Below are 18,787 nucleotides of genomic sequence, written 5' to 3'. Positions count from 1 at the left end.
AAATATAAGAATTCAGGTAGGAAGTTCGTCAAATAAAAACCCTAGACAAGGCCATGAGAGCACGGGTGTCTTCTAGCAAAATCCTGTTGCTAGGCCACTGTCTCCTAAGCGAGGCTTAAGGCCCCATGGTCAGACCTGAAGGCTGTTTTTGCCTTTGCCACAGTGAAGAGCCCAGGCCTGGAGTGAGCTGGAGTTCAGGAACATGTCCTGTTGAAAGACATGTGTGGCCCAAGCAGGCCACGGAGAGAGGTCACTGAGCACAGTGAGAAGAAAGGCCCAGCAGAAAATAAAAAAGAAAGAGAAGAGTCCGTTTTGATGAGTCAAAGCGAGGGAAGGCAGGTCACCCATATGGTCCCTCTGGTGCTGGCCCCAGGGGCAGAGGGAGCTGTCAATCACAGCCACAGAAGAGGCTTTCAAAGCTGTGGAATTAACTCTAAAGCTGCAGAGTGCCTCACCAGCAGCTGAGCAGAAGGCCCTGCGTGGCAGGGGGCTCCTACCCATAAAGAGATGAGAGGAATGTAAAGTGTGAAAACAACTGAACCCGCTTCTGCCTGGTCCAGCTGCATGGCCTGGATGGAGGAGGGCATTCACAGCCAGGGGCCCTGACCACTTCCCATCCCCCTCCACCTAATGAAACCAGCGTGGGGATCCTAATGACTGATCAAAGCCCTTCCAGCTCCCCCAGATATCTGCTCCCCTGGCCCCTGCCCAGAGGGGGCACGATGCCTGGACAGGGAGGGGAAGAAGTTACTCAGAGGGCAAGAGAGACAGGTCTGGTCTCCCCCAACATGGCTGGCCCAGCCTTAGCCTTTCCGGTGCAGCATGGGGGTGGGTAGCATCATCTGGACCCCTCATCTCCCAGCACAGCATCCTGAACACCATTCTCCTGGCTCTGAGGGTGGCAGGAGGATGGAGGGGGCAGGGAGTGGGGAGGAGTCCCAAGCAAGGGTTTGACTCCCTTCTGAAGTGAGCTTCCCATCTGGGTCCTGAGCTGCGAATTCTGACTTTGTCTGTCTTGCCTGCCTCTGGTCAATAACGAGGCTGCATCCTTGGTGAATTGCCAGAACCCTTTCAATACCCCCTATCATGATGTCACACTATGCAAGCACCTAGCTACCTGCAGAGCAATTGGCTCCTAACCCAAACTGCAAGAGTGCCCCCGTCCATTGCCACTGTGCCTAGTGGGTCAGACTGGCCACTAGGATTTCTTCTTTCTACTCAAATGCTCACGTAGCTGACATGCTGGGGACACGCAGAGGAGTGCTAAACGCTGAATACACACACACAAATAGACCAGATAAAATATTTGTCTTGCCTATAAGCCAAGGGCAAAGGCATTTGTGGAACAGTAGGTATGTGTCTGTGTTTGAGGAAGGGTGGGGGGAGGTTACCGACAGCAGGAGTTTGGGAGAAGGGGGTTGCAGTGAGGGGTGGGGAAGCCACTGCCTCTCCAGTAAAGCTGTCAGTTTCCTAAAATTGCTGATGGAGCCACAGAACGAGAACTCTGGTGGGTGGGTGGTGTTGCCCACAGGGTGTTATAGGAAACGGGAGAACTTGAATGACATTTCAGAGGTGGAAAGAATGCATGGATGGAGGGTATGTGCCTGGATGGGTGAGAGGGAGGTTGTGTTACCAGAAAAAAATTCTGGGAGGGAGACTGGAGTGGCGCTTGCCGGGAGAGGTGGGTAATAGCAGAGAACACGACTTTGAGGCTCCCTTAGGGATCCGTGGGGGTGCTGGGGCAGTGGGAGGAGGGGCTGGGAAAGTCCAGGTGACAGATGGGCAGGCAGAGGCAGAGAGGCGAAAGGATGAAGAGTGACGTAGGCGCCGAATGGAGGGACCACAGCCCTTGTTCGCATCCAGGTCTCTCTGGAGACAATGTCCTCATTAAACAATTATTGGCGAATTCCACAGTCCTGTGACTTGCCCTACCTCTCGGGGCATAAAGTGAGAATCTGCATCCAGGACTCAGGTGTTATCACGCCAGAACTGAGGTACTGGAGGTGGACAGCAGAGGGCGCTGCGGCTCTGGCAGAATTCAACAGGGAGCCACAGGAAAGAGGAAGCAGGCCACAGGAAGGGTCCCCGTGGGTTGTTGCTTTTGTACTCTCTAAACTGAGGATCTGTCTTCAGCGCACAATGAACACAGAGGGACATTCTTACAAGTAATCACAGAGTTTTCCAGGATGGACGGGAACAGAACTGAGGGGACCGGAAGGTGCTTAACTGTTATACCACTCGGCTTGTGCCCAAATAGCACAGAGCCATAAGCACGAACATTTCTGGACTAAAATGGGAAGAAGAAGGAAAAAAAGCCTCCCTCATTTTTAATAACTTTATTCCCCAAACTTCAAAAATGAAATTGCCAAGTTAAGAATTTGCCTTGAAAAAATTTTTCTTCCTAATTTATTATAAAGAAGGTCCGGGGCTTGGGAATTTTTTAATGCAGATTCCTAATTTTCCAAAGCGAGATTCTCCTGTGCATTTGAATAGATTATGCTCGGTATCGCTAGCCCTTAGCACAACGGGAACATTATTAAAACGACTGCATGGGTCTCAGAGGACGGGTCCTGCTTTCTCGCTTCCTTTTTCATTTTGGGGACTTTGTAGCAAAGACTGTCCGTTTCTGCCCATGGAAGAAACTGGGTTTCTGAAGAGGTGATAAAGAGATGCACTCAGCTGTCTAGGCCTTGAGGAGACAAGTCATATTGGGTCCAAAGGTAATGAGATTAGACCTGAGGAATGGAGAAGTGTGGGACCCTTTCCAGAGAGCCCTGTCCCAGAAGTGATACCCTGTGGGCCTGGCCCACACTATTAGGCTGGGCTTTCCTAAGGACATAGAGTGTCAGAAAGCAGCTGGTTTGCCAGGATGATGAGCATGATGAGGGCAATGGAGCAGGCCTCTCCTGGGAAGCAGGGTTCAGCCCCTGACTGCACAAAAGGAAGAAGGCAGGAGGACCAGAGAAAGTTCCCCATGCTTGAAAACCCAACATGGAAGACCTGCTCACGTGGCAGCCACTCTGAGAAGCCCTGAAGAGCGGGGAGAAGGGCCCCCCGAAAGCCAACTGGCCTCAAAGTCTAGCACTGTGGGGAGAGCAGCCCCTCTCTGTGAGTCAGAGACTCCACCCTGCAGTCTTCATCCACCTCTTCTATCCCACCCATTCCATCCATGCCCTAAATTCTCCCTGTGATCGCTCATCCTGGTCAGTCTCCTTGGGAACCAGTTTGGCTCAGGGAGGACCCACGGGAATCTAGCCACAGCCTAGTGGCCTAGCCAAGGCCATAAAGACCCCAGGCCTTGGCCTGGTCACTTTACCATGGACACTGAGACTTCATCCCTGGACTTCTGTGGTTACAAGGAGATATGTGTTTTTGCCATGGAAAACTATTCCTCTGCTGTAAATGTGAGTATTTTCGATGGCGAGGTTCCATAGCTGCTGGAGAAGAGAGCCTTAGGACAGCCCCCTCATTGGGTTTCTGCTCTGAGGCCTCAGCTGGGGGCTGGAGCCTCCCTTCCCCCCCTAAAAGGCCACAGCAGCTTGGCGGTGGCTTCTGGAGGTGGGGGCTGGGCACCATCGGGCTGCAGCCCCACCCCCCTCAGCGCCTGGGATGGATGGCTGCTCAGCTGGACCCTCTACCTCACTCCACCGGGACCAGCGTTCCTAAACAACAACCTTGCCGCAGCTCTCCTGCTGTTCCCCCACCAGCCCCAAACTTCTCCCAGCTGCCTGGGAAGGCAAAACAGGGGCTGCAGCTGGAGGCAGGGAGGCAGCTGGGCCAATCTGGCCTGACCTCTTGGCCCAACTCTGGTCTGTCCCTGAGCCTTGGGGATGGGGATGGGAGCCCTGGTGCCCACCACCTGCTAAACACAACTGGTGTCCTGATTGTCATTCCCGGATCCCACTGTGGAACTTAGAGAGCATCATCCAGCTAGAAAAGAAATGGAGCTGATGTTCCTGCCTCTTCATTAATACCCTCAGGTATAAGTATCCGTTAGTACCCGACATGGCCTGAGCAGACGGGGGATGGTTCTGGTCTGTGGAGGAAGCATGGAGCCTCTTCCCTGTAAGGTCCTTACGTTCCCAGGTCTCCACTGGTTCAGGCCTCCTTCTATGCTTGGTTCTGACCACAGAGGGAAAGGCCCTGACACAGCTGCACACCTGGAGGCTTTCGAACAGGGGGACCATGCAAATGCCCAGCCCAGCCCACAGTCGTTCATGGGAAGCTACTGACATGAGCAGAGGGTCTGCTGAAGCCAAGGTCAGGGCAGGGTGAGCCTGGGAAGGAGCACAGAGTTGACGAGCAGGAGCAGGGGTGGGGACGAAAGGACGTGCACTTGGAGGTCAGCGCTTCCAGACTTAAAAGGGGAGGAGTCAGGGGTGGTCCATGTGCTGGACCAAGTGGTCATTTTGGTGGGGGGATGACAGGGTGGACAGGGCAGCCCCACAGGCTCACACTAGGCTGGGGTGGCAGGGCCGAGGGACATAAGGCAATGCCCCCTTCACCTGCATCTCTGCATCCTGTCCACGTGGCACAGATGTCCCCTGTGGTCAGAAGAAGGGCTGTGTCTGAAATGCTAACGAGTGAGGCACAGCAGCGCAGGGCAAAGACCAGCGATCAAGACAGAATGGGAATGATGGCCTGGCACACAGTAGAGGCTCGCTGCACTTTCGTCAGATGAAAGAAGGAATTCAGTTCAGTTCTAGCTGGCTGCATTTCACATTACAGGGACTCGATCAGTAATAATTGAGAAAACAGGAGAGTGTGAAGGTGGAGCTTCCTGTGAACACACAGCCTCAGGAACTCTGAGTCTCAAAGAACCCAGCATGGAGGGGAGGCACACACAGGGGACCAAAGATCAGAAGTGACTGGTCTCAAGGACTTGGGGAGCCCGACCCACAGAAGCTGGGCCAGGTATCCAGAGGATGGGGAGGAGAGAACAGGAATACAGGGCTAGGTCGATGCCCTCTGCAGGAGGTGCAACTGGGCTGGGCATCTCAGAAGGACTTAGGGCTGCTCTGTCCGAGCTGCGGTTAATGGAGACTGGGAATCAGAGGAAAGGATAGAGGGTATAGAGAAATAGTCCTGGCCCTTTTCTGGATAGAAACTGAATGGAGTCCTGAACAGAAGGGAGATTCCTCCCATAGGCACACACAGACCAGTGAATGAGGGATCTGGTAGAGGGACCCTCTATTCAAGGGTTTCCCTAAACATTCAAAGACAGACTCAATGTACCTGGAGCTGAGTCTCCTTGAGTGAGGGGCTGGTGCATTTGTCTGAGCGGGAATTGGGGTGGAGAGGGTACCAGACCATGACTAGGTGCTGCACCCTGGGGTGCCAGGTCCTGGATGCAGGCGACAGCTGCCCAGGTGGGATCTGAACCCGGTGCTTTGCCAAGTGCAGACTCTTCTCAGGGAGTCTGGGCAGGAGGAGAGCTGAGGGAGGCCTGGCCCTGCCCTCCGCCCCGGGAAGGCCTCCGGGTCCCCTCCACCCTGCCGCTGGTCAGTCACTCACCTGTGGGCTGTCCTGGTAGGCTGGGGGCGGGACATTCTGCGTGGCCATCATCGTCAGAGCGGGGGCTGGGGAGGCATGTTGCATCATGGGATGGATTCACATGGGGGACCTGTGGCAGGAGAGAGGGGGCCGCACCGTTAATCGCTGAGTGCAGGGAGTCCCGGGGACCAGCCCCTGGGTGTGTGCCCAGGCCGGGCCCCCAGGGACTGACCAGATACAGTGAGGGCTGGAAGCCCTTGTGGGGAGTGCAGGAGAGATAAGGGGAGAAGCCTGAGTAGGGAGGGGCTTGCTGTGCTATTTGGACTTGGAATAAACAATATTCAAATCACATGTAAAACAACCTGGGCAGCCAGCAGCCTTGCTTTTGTTCAGCACCAGCTCCGGCCTGGTGGGGGCCTGGGGAGAGACAGGAGTCGGGAGGGGGCCTGGTCTGTGGCAGTGCTGGAGGGGCGGGGGGGGGAGGCGGAATTGGAGGCCACGTGGGCACGCCATGGTCAAGGGTGCTTTCCCTTCCCAGGCCTCCTGGAGCCACCCTATACCCTCGGGGCAGAAACCTCAGCGCTGGCCCTCATCATATGCACTTGCCTGGCTGTATGGCCTCGCCCTGTTCACTGGAGAGGGCCCAGTTCTTGAGGCTCTAGCTTACTGTGTTCCCCTTTGCCTGGCACAGAAATAAAGCCACTCTTAACCTTTCCTCCTCCGTAAAAAATAAAAGAAGACGAAGCCTCAGCCCTCACAGTTTCAGATTTCCAGATCCCCCCTCCCGGCCCCAGGAGTCTCCCAGCACGACAGTAACCTCGGAAGTGTGCTCACCACACCTAGTGATGGAAAGGGACCTGGGGCGCCGGCCCTCCCCGGCTGGAGGGTGGAGCGGGTAGCCCCAGGTGACCACTTGGAGGCGTTCCAGGAAGGGACGAGGCAGGGGAACAGGGGCCACAGCCGCGTGAATGCACCTGCACACTCTAGAAAGACTTTGCTCAGCCTGTGTTCAACTCTGGGTTCATCCGCACGTGGGGCCAGAAGAGCCGCGGAGCCAAGGGTCCTCTTACAGAGGAGGAGGCAGAGGCAGAGAGGACAGACGTGTGTGTGTGTGTGTGTGTGTGTGTGTGTGCACGCGCGCGCGTGTGTTTCAAGGAGGGTGTGGTGCTTGGGGAGTAGGGTGGAACCAAGATCTCTAGATTTCCCCCGGTGGGGACTGCTGTCATCTACCAGCCCTCCCATCCCATCCCCCCAAAGCGAGCTGCCCCCATTGGCCTCAAGGTCTCTTCCTGAATCACTAAGTGGTGCCGTAAGAGGAGACAGCCTGGCTGTACCACCCAAGGAAACAGAATGCTCAGAGAGCTGTTCAGTTGCAGGAGAGGCCCTGAAATATTTAGAGCTGGAAACCACGGCTCATTGCCTGATATAGGCCTGTCCATTGAGGGACGCGGGGACTCCTGAGAATGTCCACGAGTGCAGGGCCTGGCCTCCTCCTTGGTGGAGGGCGCTCAGGAGCAGGCGATCTTGGCGAGCGTGACAGTCAGACCCTCCCTCCCCTTCCTCCCTCTCCCTGGGGACCTCAGGGCTCCATCCTCTTCCTCCCTGATGTCCTCCCAACAGCCCCTCTGCAAGGCCTTCCAAAATGTTCACATCTCTGAATTCTGTGGGAACTGGAGGGAGTCAAAGGGAGGGTTCTCAGGGCCCTATATGGAGTGTGTGAGTGTGTGTTGCTCTGTTAGTTCTTTTTCAGGAAGAGGAGGAAAGATCAGCTTTGGCTGACCCAAGTCTCCAAACCACCAGGTGTGCTTTGACCCGAAGTTCACATGTGAAAGCCCTGGAAATCCAGGCATTCATCCAGTTCAGTCCAGTCCCGTCGCTCAGCCGTGTCCGACTATTTGTGATCCCATGAACCACAGCACGCCAGGCCTCCCTGTCCATCACCAGCTCCAGGAGTCCCCCTAAACCCATGTCCATCGAGTCAGTGATGCCATCCAACCATCTCATTCTCTGTCATTCCCTTCTCCTCCTGCCCCCAATCTTTCCCAGCATCAGGGTCTTTTCAAATGAGTCAGCTCTTCACACCAGGTGGCCAAAGTACTGGAGTTTCAGCTTCCACATCAGTCCTTCCAATGAACACCCAGGACTGATCTCCTTTAGGATGGACTGGTTGGATCTCCTTGCAGTCCAAGGGACTCTCAAGAGTCTTCTCTAACACCACAGTTCAAAAGCATCAATTCTTCGGCGCTCAGCTTTTTTGATAGTCCAACTCTCACATCCATACATGACCAATTGGAAAAACCATAACCTTGACTAGGCGGACCTTTGTTGACAGAGTAATGTCTCTGCTTTTTAATATGCTATCTAGGTTGGTCATAACTTTTCTTCCAAGGAGTAAGCGTCTTTTAATTTCATGGCTGCAGTCACCATCTGCAGTGATTTTGGAGCCCAGAAAAATAAAGTCTGACACTGTTTCCACTGTTTCCCCATCTATTTGCCATGAAGTGATGGGACTGGATGCCATGATCTTAGTTCATTCAGCAGAGGTTTATCAAGTCAACTACATGCAAAGACCTGTGCTGGGGGTGAGGGGACAGATGAAAAGAGGCAAGGCGTTCTCCCCAGGGAGGGAGGTGATGGTGCAGTGAATCGAGGTTCCTGTGGAGAAGGCAGGGGAAGGATGACTTCCTGTGCTGAAAACCTGAGACTGCAGGGAACGCCTCCTGGCCTCGCTGAGCTTGTACCCCATCCACCCTGGCCTCACTCCTGAGACGGAGCGCCAGGTCATCTTTGCAGCCAAAGCACCCAGGGTCACCGCATCTCACATGCACGAGGTACTGAGACCCAGGCTCCACTGCAAAGAGGCTCGGAAGGAAGCCCCGAGTGGAGCCTAACTCTGCAGGCAGGGAAACCAGTGCCTTTTTCATGGCTGGGTCTTGTCCAGTAGGTGAAAAACATCCCAGAAAGGCGAGAGTGTAGTGAAGAGGGTTGGGCGACAGGACATAGGATATACACTCCTTGAGACATCAGAAAGAACCTGAAGAATGAAGACGTCTGAGATGTTAAAAGGGGCATGGAATCTCTCTTTTTCAGAAAACCTGGAGGGAATAAAGGAAATACAGGCATTTCTGGGGTGTGCTAGGTTCGGCTTTTCTTGGAACTCTGGCAGATGGGGTAATTTTGAATAGGATCCCTTCCAGGGAGCACCAATCTTAAATGTTCCTTGGCCAGAAAAAGCAAACGTCTATGGGGCTGTAGGGCCAGAAGCCTCCAGAAGGGGGAGCCTGGGGGCAGAGTTTGGCGGCAGATTTTTCTTCCCCTTTTGGGGGTAACTAGCTCCAGTACTCTTGCCTGGAAAATCCCATGGACGGAGGAGCCCGGTAGACTGCAGTCCATGGGGTTGCTAAGGGTTGGACACAACTGAGCGATTTCACTTTCACTTTTCACTTTCATGCATTGGAGAAGGAAATGGCAACCCACTCCAGTGTTCTTGCCTGGAGAATCCCAGGGATGGGGGAGCCTTGTGGGCTGCCGTCTATGGGGTTGCACAGAGTCGGACACGACTGAAGCGACACAGAAGTTCCCTCCTGGGCTTCCCAGGTGACTCAGTGATAAAGAATCTGCTTGCCAATGCAGGAGACATGGGTTTGATCCCTGGGTCAGGAAGATCCCCTGGAGGAGGAAATGGCTAACCCACTCCAGGATGGACAGAGGAACCTGGTGGGGTGCTCTTGACTGAGCACACTCACAGTTCCCGTCCACCTTGGGTTTGGGTTTATATACTTACATATACACCTTATTCCACAGATGAGAAAGTCATCGTGAAGGCAAAGCACAAGAAGCTCAAAAGGAGGAAGACTGAGGCTAAAAAGAGGACTCTTTAGTTTGCATTCTCTTGTTCACTGTCCAGTGGATGGGAAGTAGGGTCACTTTAGAAATGTTTGCAACAGCTGGTGAACTGCCCTACCTGGGGGTTAAAGAGAGATGGCAAGAGTAGTCCAGGGCTTCCCTGGTGGCTCAGATGGTAAACAATCTGCCTGCAATGTGAGAAACCTGGTTTCCATCCCTGGGTCAGGAAGATCTCCTGGAGAAGGGAATGGCAATTCATTCCAGTATTCTTGCCTGGAGAATTCCATGGACAGAGGAGCCTGGCGAGCTACAGTCCATAGGATTGCACAGAGTCGGACATAGCTGAGCGACTCACACACACACACACAAGAGTAGCCTGCACCTAGAAACCAGCACTATCCAGGCTGACAGATTTTCCCATCTGGAGCCTGCTGGGCTATGGAGCAGGGTCTAGAGGCCACGGGAACAATTTTCTGAGGACCCAGTTGGCCTCTGCCCCTCCTCTCCTCCTCTCTGGGGTCACCACAGGCCACTAGGCCACTGGCCTACTGCCCTCTGGGGGCTTCTCCTGCAAAAAACAGGAGGCCTTTTCATCACGGGCTTAAGTTTCCTTCCCTACGTGCTCAAGCACAGAGCCTCTGGTAACCTGACTCCGGGAGGACCAGAAGCCCACCACCACATCCGGAAGCTCTTGCTTTTCTTCACCCGCACAGGTGCCCCTTCTTCCCACCAGCTGGGCTTGGGGTGCAGAGGGTCCACGGGGGAGCATCCTGGAGAGGAATGTGGGGGTCTGACTTTTCTTGGCCGAGGCTCCACAGCGGGAGTGTGGGGGAACTCCTTGAGCCATCACTGGGCGCCAAGCCCTTTGGGGAACCCTGCCTTTCTGGTGCTTTGTTTGGGAGGCTGGAGGGCATGGGGGCCTCGGAGTATTTGTTTGTGGCCGGTGGCCAGGAGGCTGCTCCACCCTGTCCAGAGGCCCCAGCCCTCTGTCACCGGACACCAGGGCTCTGGAGGGACACAGCCAAGATCGCAAATGGAGGACACATGAGGGACAGTTTACCACCAAGAAATTTCCCACATCACAGGATTGTTTTCAACGCTGAGCACCTTTATTAAGGGGCAGCTAGGAAGGAAAATTAAAAAAAAAACAACAAAAAACCATAATGCAACACTCAACCCCACAGTGATATCCAGGAAGAAATCATTTGTCACCGATATTATCATCCAAAGGAACTACAACTGCCATTTTACAGAGCTCAGGGGCCAAGGGAGGCCGAGGGAAGTGAAGGACACCCCTTAGGAATTAGGGAGGAGCAGCCCGGGAGCACTCACTCCCTCTGCCTCCTCAGCTCCAGCTCCCCAGCCCCACAAGTTGAGGTTCACTGGAGCCCAAACTCCAGCTTGTTGACAAACAGACTGAGAAAAAAGACCCAAGCTTGTTAGGAAGGAGCTCATTAGGATTTGTTGACAAGAAACCCATTAGAACAATTAACATTCCATTAACGGCCCGGGGCACCAAGGGGTTAACGCTGCCCAGCAGTAATTGGGCTGGGGTGCCTGGGTTGGGGGCTCAGGGCCTTAGGGATGAGAAACTTAAGTCTAATTGGGAACTCTCCAGCCAGCCGGCCCCACAGCATCAGGAGCAAGCTCCCTGACCCTGGCTGACCCTCCCCTGGAAGGCCTGAGTTTGGAGAGGGGACAAAGCGACCAGCTTCACTGTGGCTCCCCACTGTCCTCCCCCTCTGACTGAAGGCTGGGTAGGTGGCTGGCACAGGACAGGGTGGGGAGATATTTCCACCCTCTGGGACACCTACCCTTCTTCCCTCCCTTCTCCTAAACCCCCTGGACCAGGGGAAAGGTTCTGTATTAGCCCTGGGAAGTAAGTTTCCTCTTTTAGAGAGCTTTTCAGTAATATTGCCCTCTCTTACAGAACCTCTTTGGAGATGCTAGGATCCTTGAGAGCCCAGGGCCTGAAGAGGGCTGGGGAGGGGTGGGAGGCAGCTCTGGCCCTGGGCCTGCCCCCTTTCCTCCCACCCCCACCCCCCATCACCCTCCCCGTTCCCATCTTCCCTCCCTCCTTCTCTCGCTCCACATAAGGGCATCAAAGAAGCAGCACTGAGTCGCCCCCTGACCCAGGAGCCCTCATCTTCCATCCCCCCACACACTGGTAGTATGTTACCACTTTCCTTTCGCTGCTCCAAGAAGAGGCTGTGGAAGTCTGGGCCTCCATTTCCTCATCTGTAAATCCCCAGCGATCAGACGGAGGATGAGCTTAGGGTCAGAAAATTCTGGGTTCCACACCCAGCTCTGCCACCTCTGTGAGTGTAGGAGTCCCTTTCCCTCTCCATCTACAAAACACTAGATTATTCCCAAAGCCTCTGCCCAGGGTTAGCACACCACACAAGCTCTGCTGAAGAGAATGGAAACAGCTGAAGCTGGTAGCTTCGTTCTACAGCCTCCCTCATTTGAGAGTGAAGCAAGGGGGCCCCAGAGTCCAAGAGAGGCAGGAAGCCTCCTCCTCGCGCCCAGCCCAGGGGCCCCCAGGTGGCTCCCGCCCCCTCCCCCAACCCCAGGCCCGCCCCTCTGAGCAGCTGCCCAGACCAGGGTTCTGACGTCTAGACAGATTTGCAGGAGGCTGAAATAACACAGTGAACTCAGCAGGAGGGCCCGAAAGGCTGCATTAGTAACCTGGCTGGCTCAACCCTAAGCAGTTCCCTTTATTTTCCTTCCGCGGAGAGCCTGGTCCAAAAGGAGTCTCCGGCCCAGCTCCCTTCCCAGAAGCAGCCTGTAGGTGGCGCCGCGGAGCCCCCCGCTTTAATTGCATTATGTAATATAACCTGTTTACTAAATCATGTAATCAGTCGGTTTAGGATTTACAGCTTCGGATGTGTATAGAGAATTGGACTTTAAGTCAAATTTAAAAACAAATAAAAATGAGAGGCAGCTGTTGCTGATAGTGTGATATTCATCTTTTGGAAACAAATTCACCCCGCTGCTATAAATTATGCCTGGGGAAAAAAATGTGTTGGTGGTGGGAAGGAGTTGGCTACGTCTCCTATGCTGGCAACTCGGAGCGATGAATCTTGAAATAACGGTGTCAACCTGTCACTGATTTCATGTGACTCTGTGGATTTATCTAAAGAAACACAAGCATGAGCATGCACACACACTCACACACACTCACACACACACAGACACACAGACACACACACACACACACCAGGTCTCTTTCGCAAAACCCAGTAAGGGTTAGAAACCGCAAGTGGAAAGCTGAGTGCCAGAGGAACTGGATGGTGCCCGATCCTTGGTGCTTGGAGTCAGCACCGGGGTGACAAGGCTTAGGCCAGTGTGGGGATAGATGGTGGGAAGGATGGAGGTGAGAGAGAGGACCCACTCATGGGTGGGAAGCTTCGAAGTGTAAGCAGGTCTGGTGGAGGTGTTTCAGAGAGGTGAAGGGTCCTTGTAGAATAAAGGGGAAGGGCCAGCCCCCAAGAGCCTCCCCTGACCAGCACAGCAAGCGCTGGATCTGGGCTTGCCTGTTCACCCCAGATGCTTGGGAGCCAGGCGGAACCTCAGGGCAGGAATTCCTGGGGTGACAGGAATGCTGTGGCCTAGTGACTGTTGCTCCTCACCCCCACCCCCACCATCTTTCTGACTTTGGGGTCCTAGAGGCAGATAGAATCTTCTCAATGTGATGAGGCCAGGATCAGTGTGGGAGCCAGAAGAGGAATCGTGTCTACACTGCAGGAAGGATTAGGATTCACATTCAGGATCAGACTCCCCAGGCTCACTCACTGAGCTGAAGGCTGGCCGAGAGGTCACACCTCCCCCATCACCTGGGTCCCAGGGGGGTCACTGCTCCCAGCACAGAGCCCAAGTCCTGGCATAACATCTCAGCCAGAAGGGCGACCTCCCTGCACCCCTCTGGTTCTTGCTTAGAACTCTCAGTGGGGAATGATTCTCTACAGCAGGCAGCTCCGGCCCCTGTGGTCACCCACAGGCCTCCGCTCTGACTGCCCTTCGGCACCTCTCTGGGCAGCCCACTTGGGAGGTGGAGCCAGGTCATGACCTCTTGTGATCGTGCTGGTTTCCAAGGAATAGAGGAGCCCGTGGGTCCAGCCTGAGTTTGACCAGCCCAGCCAGTTTCAGTCTCCTTGGGAGATGGGAAATCTCCCTCTCTCCATCTCTCTCTCCTCCTTCACCCTGTAACCTCCCTTTGGTCTCTGGAAGAGGTCGGAACCATCTGTGGACCGTCCCAGCAGCGAGGTCCTCTCCACGGCCTGTGGTCCTCCCTCCAGGAGCCTCCCACTCCTCCCCTCTCCCCACTCCAAGGCGATTTCACTCTTTGTGCTGGAATAACAATATGTCTCCTCTGGGGCCAGGCCTAGGAGTCATTTCTGTGCTCGGGGACCCCAGTCTGGGGATGGGCTACAGCTTGCTGTGAGACCCAGTTCTGGGAGGAAGGGGCTTATAATCCATTCTGGACCCCTCTGTGCCCACAGTGTAGTGTGTGTGTGCTGGGGTAAGGGGGGTGTTGGCAGGCTTGTGACATTCCCTGGGTGTTGCAGGGATGCTGGGAATCTCAGACCCAGGTCAGTGGCTCTCCTCACCATTGATTGGGTTTCCAAGGGAGTGGCTTTTCCTCACCCATCCTGCCCCACTGCCTCTGACTCACGGGGGCTCCTGGCACCTCAGCACCCAGAGTTAGGGCTGTAGCTTTCTTTCCTTTATGTACCTGGTTCCCTTTACTGTTCAACTTGGTTTCAAAAACAAGTGGACCAGGGTCAGAGTTAGGAGGGCAGCCTTTACTGTGGCCCAGCATTTCTCCTGTCTGCTCCTGCTTCGCACCCAGGGACCAGGAAGTGACAGTCCCCCGCTTTCCTCCCTGCCTTGGCTGTCACACCTTTCCTGGCTTCAAAAAGCCGCTGATATATTTTACAAACTGAAACAGCAATTTAATTCCCCCTGATAGCGGCAATTGTCCATTAGATCTTCCTACCGAGGAGCTTAACAATAATTCCTTTCATCCAACTGCTTGCTTCTTCTTGATCTGAGAATCAATCCCATAAATAGCAGGCGAGAGTCTTCACATTACTCTCCCCCTCCAGCTTTTAGCATTTTGATGAAGATTCTCATCTCCTCTTTAAGCACTTCACAACTTGGTGATTCCCCCCCCCCCCCCCTTTGGTTCCTTTAAACAAAATAAAACAAAAAAGCAGACAGGGCGGGGGGAAGCATGCTAGCTATAAGGGTAAGCACAGCCCTGCATTCTTCTTACAGAGAAGTGGTATGTACTTTCTCCTCCTGGAAGGCAGCAATGACCTCCAGGGGTCACCTCCAATCTGCCTTCAAGCAAGTGCTGTTCTGCCCTAGAGGCCCCATTGGTCTGGTCCTAAATTTCACCCACAGCTGGGTCCTGCTTTCGCCAGTGATGCTTGACTTAGAACATAGTTTCTTTTTCTCTCCTGCCCTGTCTCTGCATCCCAGGAAAGGGGGTTGGAGGAGGCCATCGCTGGTTCCAGGCACGGAAGCCTCTCCCCAGGCCCGAGAGCAGGTTCCCGCCCATCCCTTGGGCGACTCTCGAGCCTAGAGATGGGAGTCCGCCCTCTCTTTTTCATCTCCAGCCCTCTTCATCTCTATCCAAACAGCATGAGTGGGAGAGGTGGGGAGGAACGGAGATAGGAGAGAGCTTGAGGCCTTTCATTCAATTATTTTTCTTCTCTCTCAAACGTGCAGGCAGTCCTAGGGATCTGGGGCAGAGGAGGGCCCTGCAGCTCTTCTGAGGGAGCAGCCAGGGTGGATCGCCAGGGCAGCTGGGAGCCCCGGCCAGCTCCCCCGGGACCCCATCATGTGCTCCTTGTCTGCACACATACACAGAGAGAAACAGATCTAAAAATGAACCCAGGGACTGAAATCCCCCTCGACAAACCCGAATCCCAGGTTTATTATTATTTGTTGAGAGCTGACAGCAGCCACTGCTCAGGAACTGAGCTGAGAAAACAACCTGGGCTGGGCCCCTGAGGCTTGCAGCTCAGCAGAGACAGACAAACAGCTCAGACGCTGGGGACCCCAGATGGAAGGAGAGTTTCTGCCGTCCTACCTGCCTGCTTCCTCCTATCAGTCAACTGCCTTCTCAGAGGCAGTCACCCGGGAGGCCAGCCCTCCCTGGGAGCCAGGAAGAGGAAGAATAGAAGTGAGGGGCTGGGATGGAGGTGCAGGGAGGGGTCTGGTTGGGGGAGTTCCCAGAACTAAGGGACCCAGCCACCTATCAGGCATGGCACCTGAGATGCTCTCAGATTCTCCTGGAAGCAGAGGATGCTAAGAGGGTCAGCCAGGACCCCTTTCTCTCCGAGAAGGACTGCACCACATTATCTGGCTGAATGATATCTGGTTTCATTTTTAAAAACTGCCTCCAGAGGAAAAAAAGGGTTCAAGAATCAGGGCTGTGAAAGCAAGTAGTCCTTTGGGCTCAGTTTATCATTGAAAAGCCACGCATCCCCGATACTTCCTGACTCAGCCCATAGCTGTCCTCACTCTGGGCCCTCGGTGAACCCAGAGAAGAGACAGGGGGACCCTTCAGAGTCCACAGCAATGTGGGAGGAAAGGGCACCAGCCGGGTGCCTTGGTCCTCACGGCTGTTTGGAACTAGAGCAGGTACACTGGCTCCATGTTCCTGATCTGTCAGAAAGGCAGCCCTGGGGGGTAAGGGAAGGGAGGATGGCATCTTCCATGTGAAAAGGGGTGATGCGGGGCAGTCACCCCTGCGTTTCGGCATCCAAGCCCCAGCTAGCAGGCAAGCCCCGTCTACCTCCTGAGAAATGGTTCCTCTGCTGCGCTTCTCTGCCGGCAAGGTCCTCTATGTTACACGACCACACCTCTGCCCGCATCAAAACTTTGCTCAAAGCCTTCTCTTCCATGAAGCCTTTCTTCACTTTCTACTCCAGGACCATCCTCTCAGTGGGAGCCCTGCTGTCAGGCAGAGGGAGGGCATGTAGTATGATTTAGCGCTACGTGTGTTTCTATGTCCTGGAAAGCCTACTTCCCAGTTAGGTCTCATCTTGCCCATTGACCTCTATGTTCCCAGCAGACAAGATCATGGCCTTGCCTTGCTTTTCCTTCTGGGGAAAAAGGTCTGTGCAATGTGATTTTACAAGGTCTGCCTCCTTATGGAGGGCTTCCCAGGTGCTTTAGTGGTAAAGAATACGCCTGCCAATGCAGGAGATACAGGTTCGATCCCTGGGTCAGGAAGATATCCCTTGGAGAAGAAAATGGCAACAACTCCAGAATTCCTGCCTGGGAAATTCCAAGGACAGAGAAGCCTGGTGGGCTACAGTTCATGGGGTGGAAAAAGAATTGGATACGACCAAGTGACTAAACAACAGTAACAACCCCCTTACAGAGCCTGGATAGACATAAATCTTCTTTTGGTTTATTGTTGAAATGTCAAAAAGACCAATAAATCTAAGGATATTAGATACTAGGACTTAAAGAAAGGATAAAGCTTTAAGTCCCAGCAGTCATTTACACCTTAGTGAGAATGAGTTTGTTTCCCTGGAGCCAGTTTTGCCCTGGAGTGAGATGATAATCCAGAATTATTAATGACTTCCACTCACTGAGCCCTTGCCATGCACCAGGCATTATGCTAAGCTGCTGTCACAGAGAACCCTATCTGTTTTTCCTAGTAATCATAAGGTATTGGTGTGACAGTTGTCCCGTTTCAAGGATGTGAACCCTGAGGTTTGGAGTGGTGGAGAGAGTTCTCAAATGTGACACAAGGCCTGATCTCAGAGTCTGAACGTTTAACTTAGAAGTCTGGGGTGGAGACAGGGAACACCTGCGGAGCCCTGGAAATGGAACAGGAGACAAAGCTGACTGTGCAGAAACTACCATCTGGAGTCAGGACACTCAACACAGGTGGTCCCTCACTTCCACATGCCCTGAAGGTCAAAGGGCCACATCGTATCGACACACCTAAATGTCACCCGTCTGCCAAATTTGGGCTTTTGCACCTCACTAACGGGCACATACTTTATGCCTGTGGATGGTGAGGCCTCTTAAACAGCAACTGTTCATTTCTGTCAGTCCTGTCTTCTCTGGACAACAGGGTGTGTGCAAATTCATTTAAATACTGTATTGCGTTTGCTCTTATTATTGTATAAAAATGAGTAAAAGATGGGAAACAAAATGCTGCTAACACCCATGAGAAGTCGGGGCCTCACACGATGCAACCAAGACAGAGATGCTTCCATGAGCGCTGAGAGGCAGGTCTGAGCCTCCATCGGGACTCACTGGATTGTGGGTTCAATTATGAAGGGGAAGAACAAGATTCGAGAATGACTATGAAATGACAGAATACATGGTTGAAGACTGCATGTAACAGGCGATCAAGTGTCTCAGCTGTGGGCTCAGAACCCTGGGAGCTGGTGCCAGGCGGGGGCGGGGGCTGCCTGTGCCCTGACCCCTCACCACGCAGGCAGCTCGGTGCCAGGATCCGACTCACGTTGGCGGGGATGCCGGCAATGTCTCCCTCCTGTGTTTCGCCGCAGATGGGGAGGGGTGCGGAGGGAGGGGGCCTGCAGTCTATTTGCTCCCTGTGAAGTCTCTCTGCTTGGCCTTCTTTCTCCGCCCCACCCATGGTTTTCCAAGGACCACCCACAGCTGCAAAGAAGTCCCTGTTCTGGAGGGAAATATGCTGTGACTCACAGGCTAAGAGGCACCTGGCTCTATCTGCGGAAAGCCTGTCTGATGCAACAGGACTGGCTTTTATTCAGGTTAGGGGCACCCCATGCTCAGTGAGCATCCCTTGACATAGCTCCCTGAGTCCTAACTTTATCCCCCTGCAAAAGCGCCTTCCCGCAAACCTTCCTTTCAGAACTGCCTCCTTCTTCTCTCAGCCCAGAGAGGTTTCAGGCAGTTTCTGAAGGGGTGACCAGCAAAGACATATTTGCTGGCCAGCAACGGGATTATTACCCACAGCCTCCAAAGCAGGAAGCAATTAAACCAAAGTGCAGGGGGCTAGAGCTCTGTTCTGCGTCCCCCTGGCCCCTGCGAAGCTCCATCCCTTCAACCTCCAGCTTTGAAAAGGGGTCACTAGTTCTCGGGTTTCTAACAGGGAAAACTTGAGTCATACGCTGGCCCTTTCTACTGCACTCAACCAAGAAGTGTTCCATATTAGCAGTGGGTATCTTTGAATGCTAGCCGCTTGCCCAAAAGTTATAACTTGCCTCAAATGCTGCCCTTTGCAGTGACGACTCATTCCCTATCATTGTGGTCTCGGTGGAAAGAAATCCTGCCTTCATTAGAGAAACTTTGTGGACTCGAAGTTCAAGTTGTGCTTCTACTTGTACCAGTTAAGACAGACCTCATGGAGGGCAAGGTCAGGGCGGGGAGGCAGGGAGGTGAAGACAAATTCACACAGTGGACTCTGGACCTGGGGGACCAATTAGGA

General features: G+C 53.8%; 1 protein-coding gene across 3 annotated transcripts in view; it reads right to left on the bottom strand.

Annotated features, from left to right (window-relative positions):
• Window positions 1-18,787, bottom strand: part of PKNOX2 (PBX/knotted 1 homeobox 2) — a 293,398-nt gene that overhangs the window by 77,134 nt on the left and 197,477 nt on the right. For all 3 annotated transcript variants that reach the window (XM_052662551.1, XM_052662552.1, XM_052662553.1), the window contains exon 4: window positions 5,515-5,623. In XM_052662551.1, coding sequence (XP_052518511.1) covers window positions 5,515-5,601 — 87 coding nt within the window. In that variant the 5' untranslated portion in view covers window positions 5,602-5,623. The remainder of the gene's footprint in view (window positions 1-5,514; window positions 5,624-18,787) is intronic.

Source organism: Budorcas taxicolor, chromosome 25, assembly GCF_023091745.1.
Source record: "Budorcas taxicolor isolate Tak-1 chromosome 25, Takin1.1, whole genome shotgun sequence".
Classification (NCBI taxonomy): domain Eukaryota; kingdom Metazoa; phylum Chordata; class Mammalia; order Artiodactyla; family Bovidae; genus Budorcas; species Budorcas taxicolor.
The sequence above is the reverse complement of the archived record's forward strand: the minus strand, read 5'-3'. Positions and strand labels throughout refer to the sequence as shown.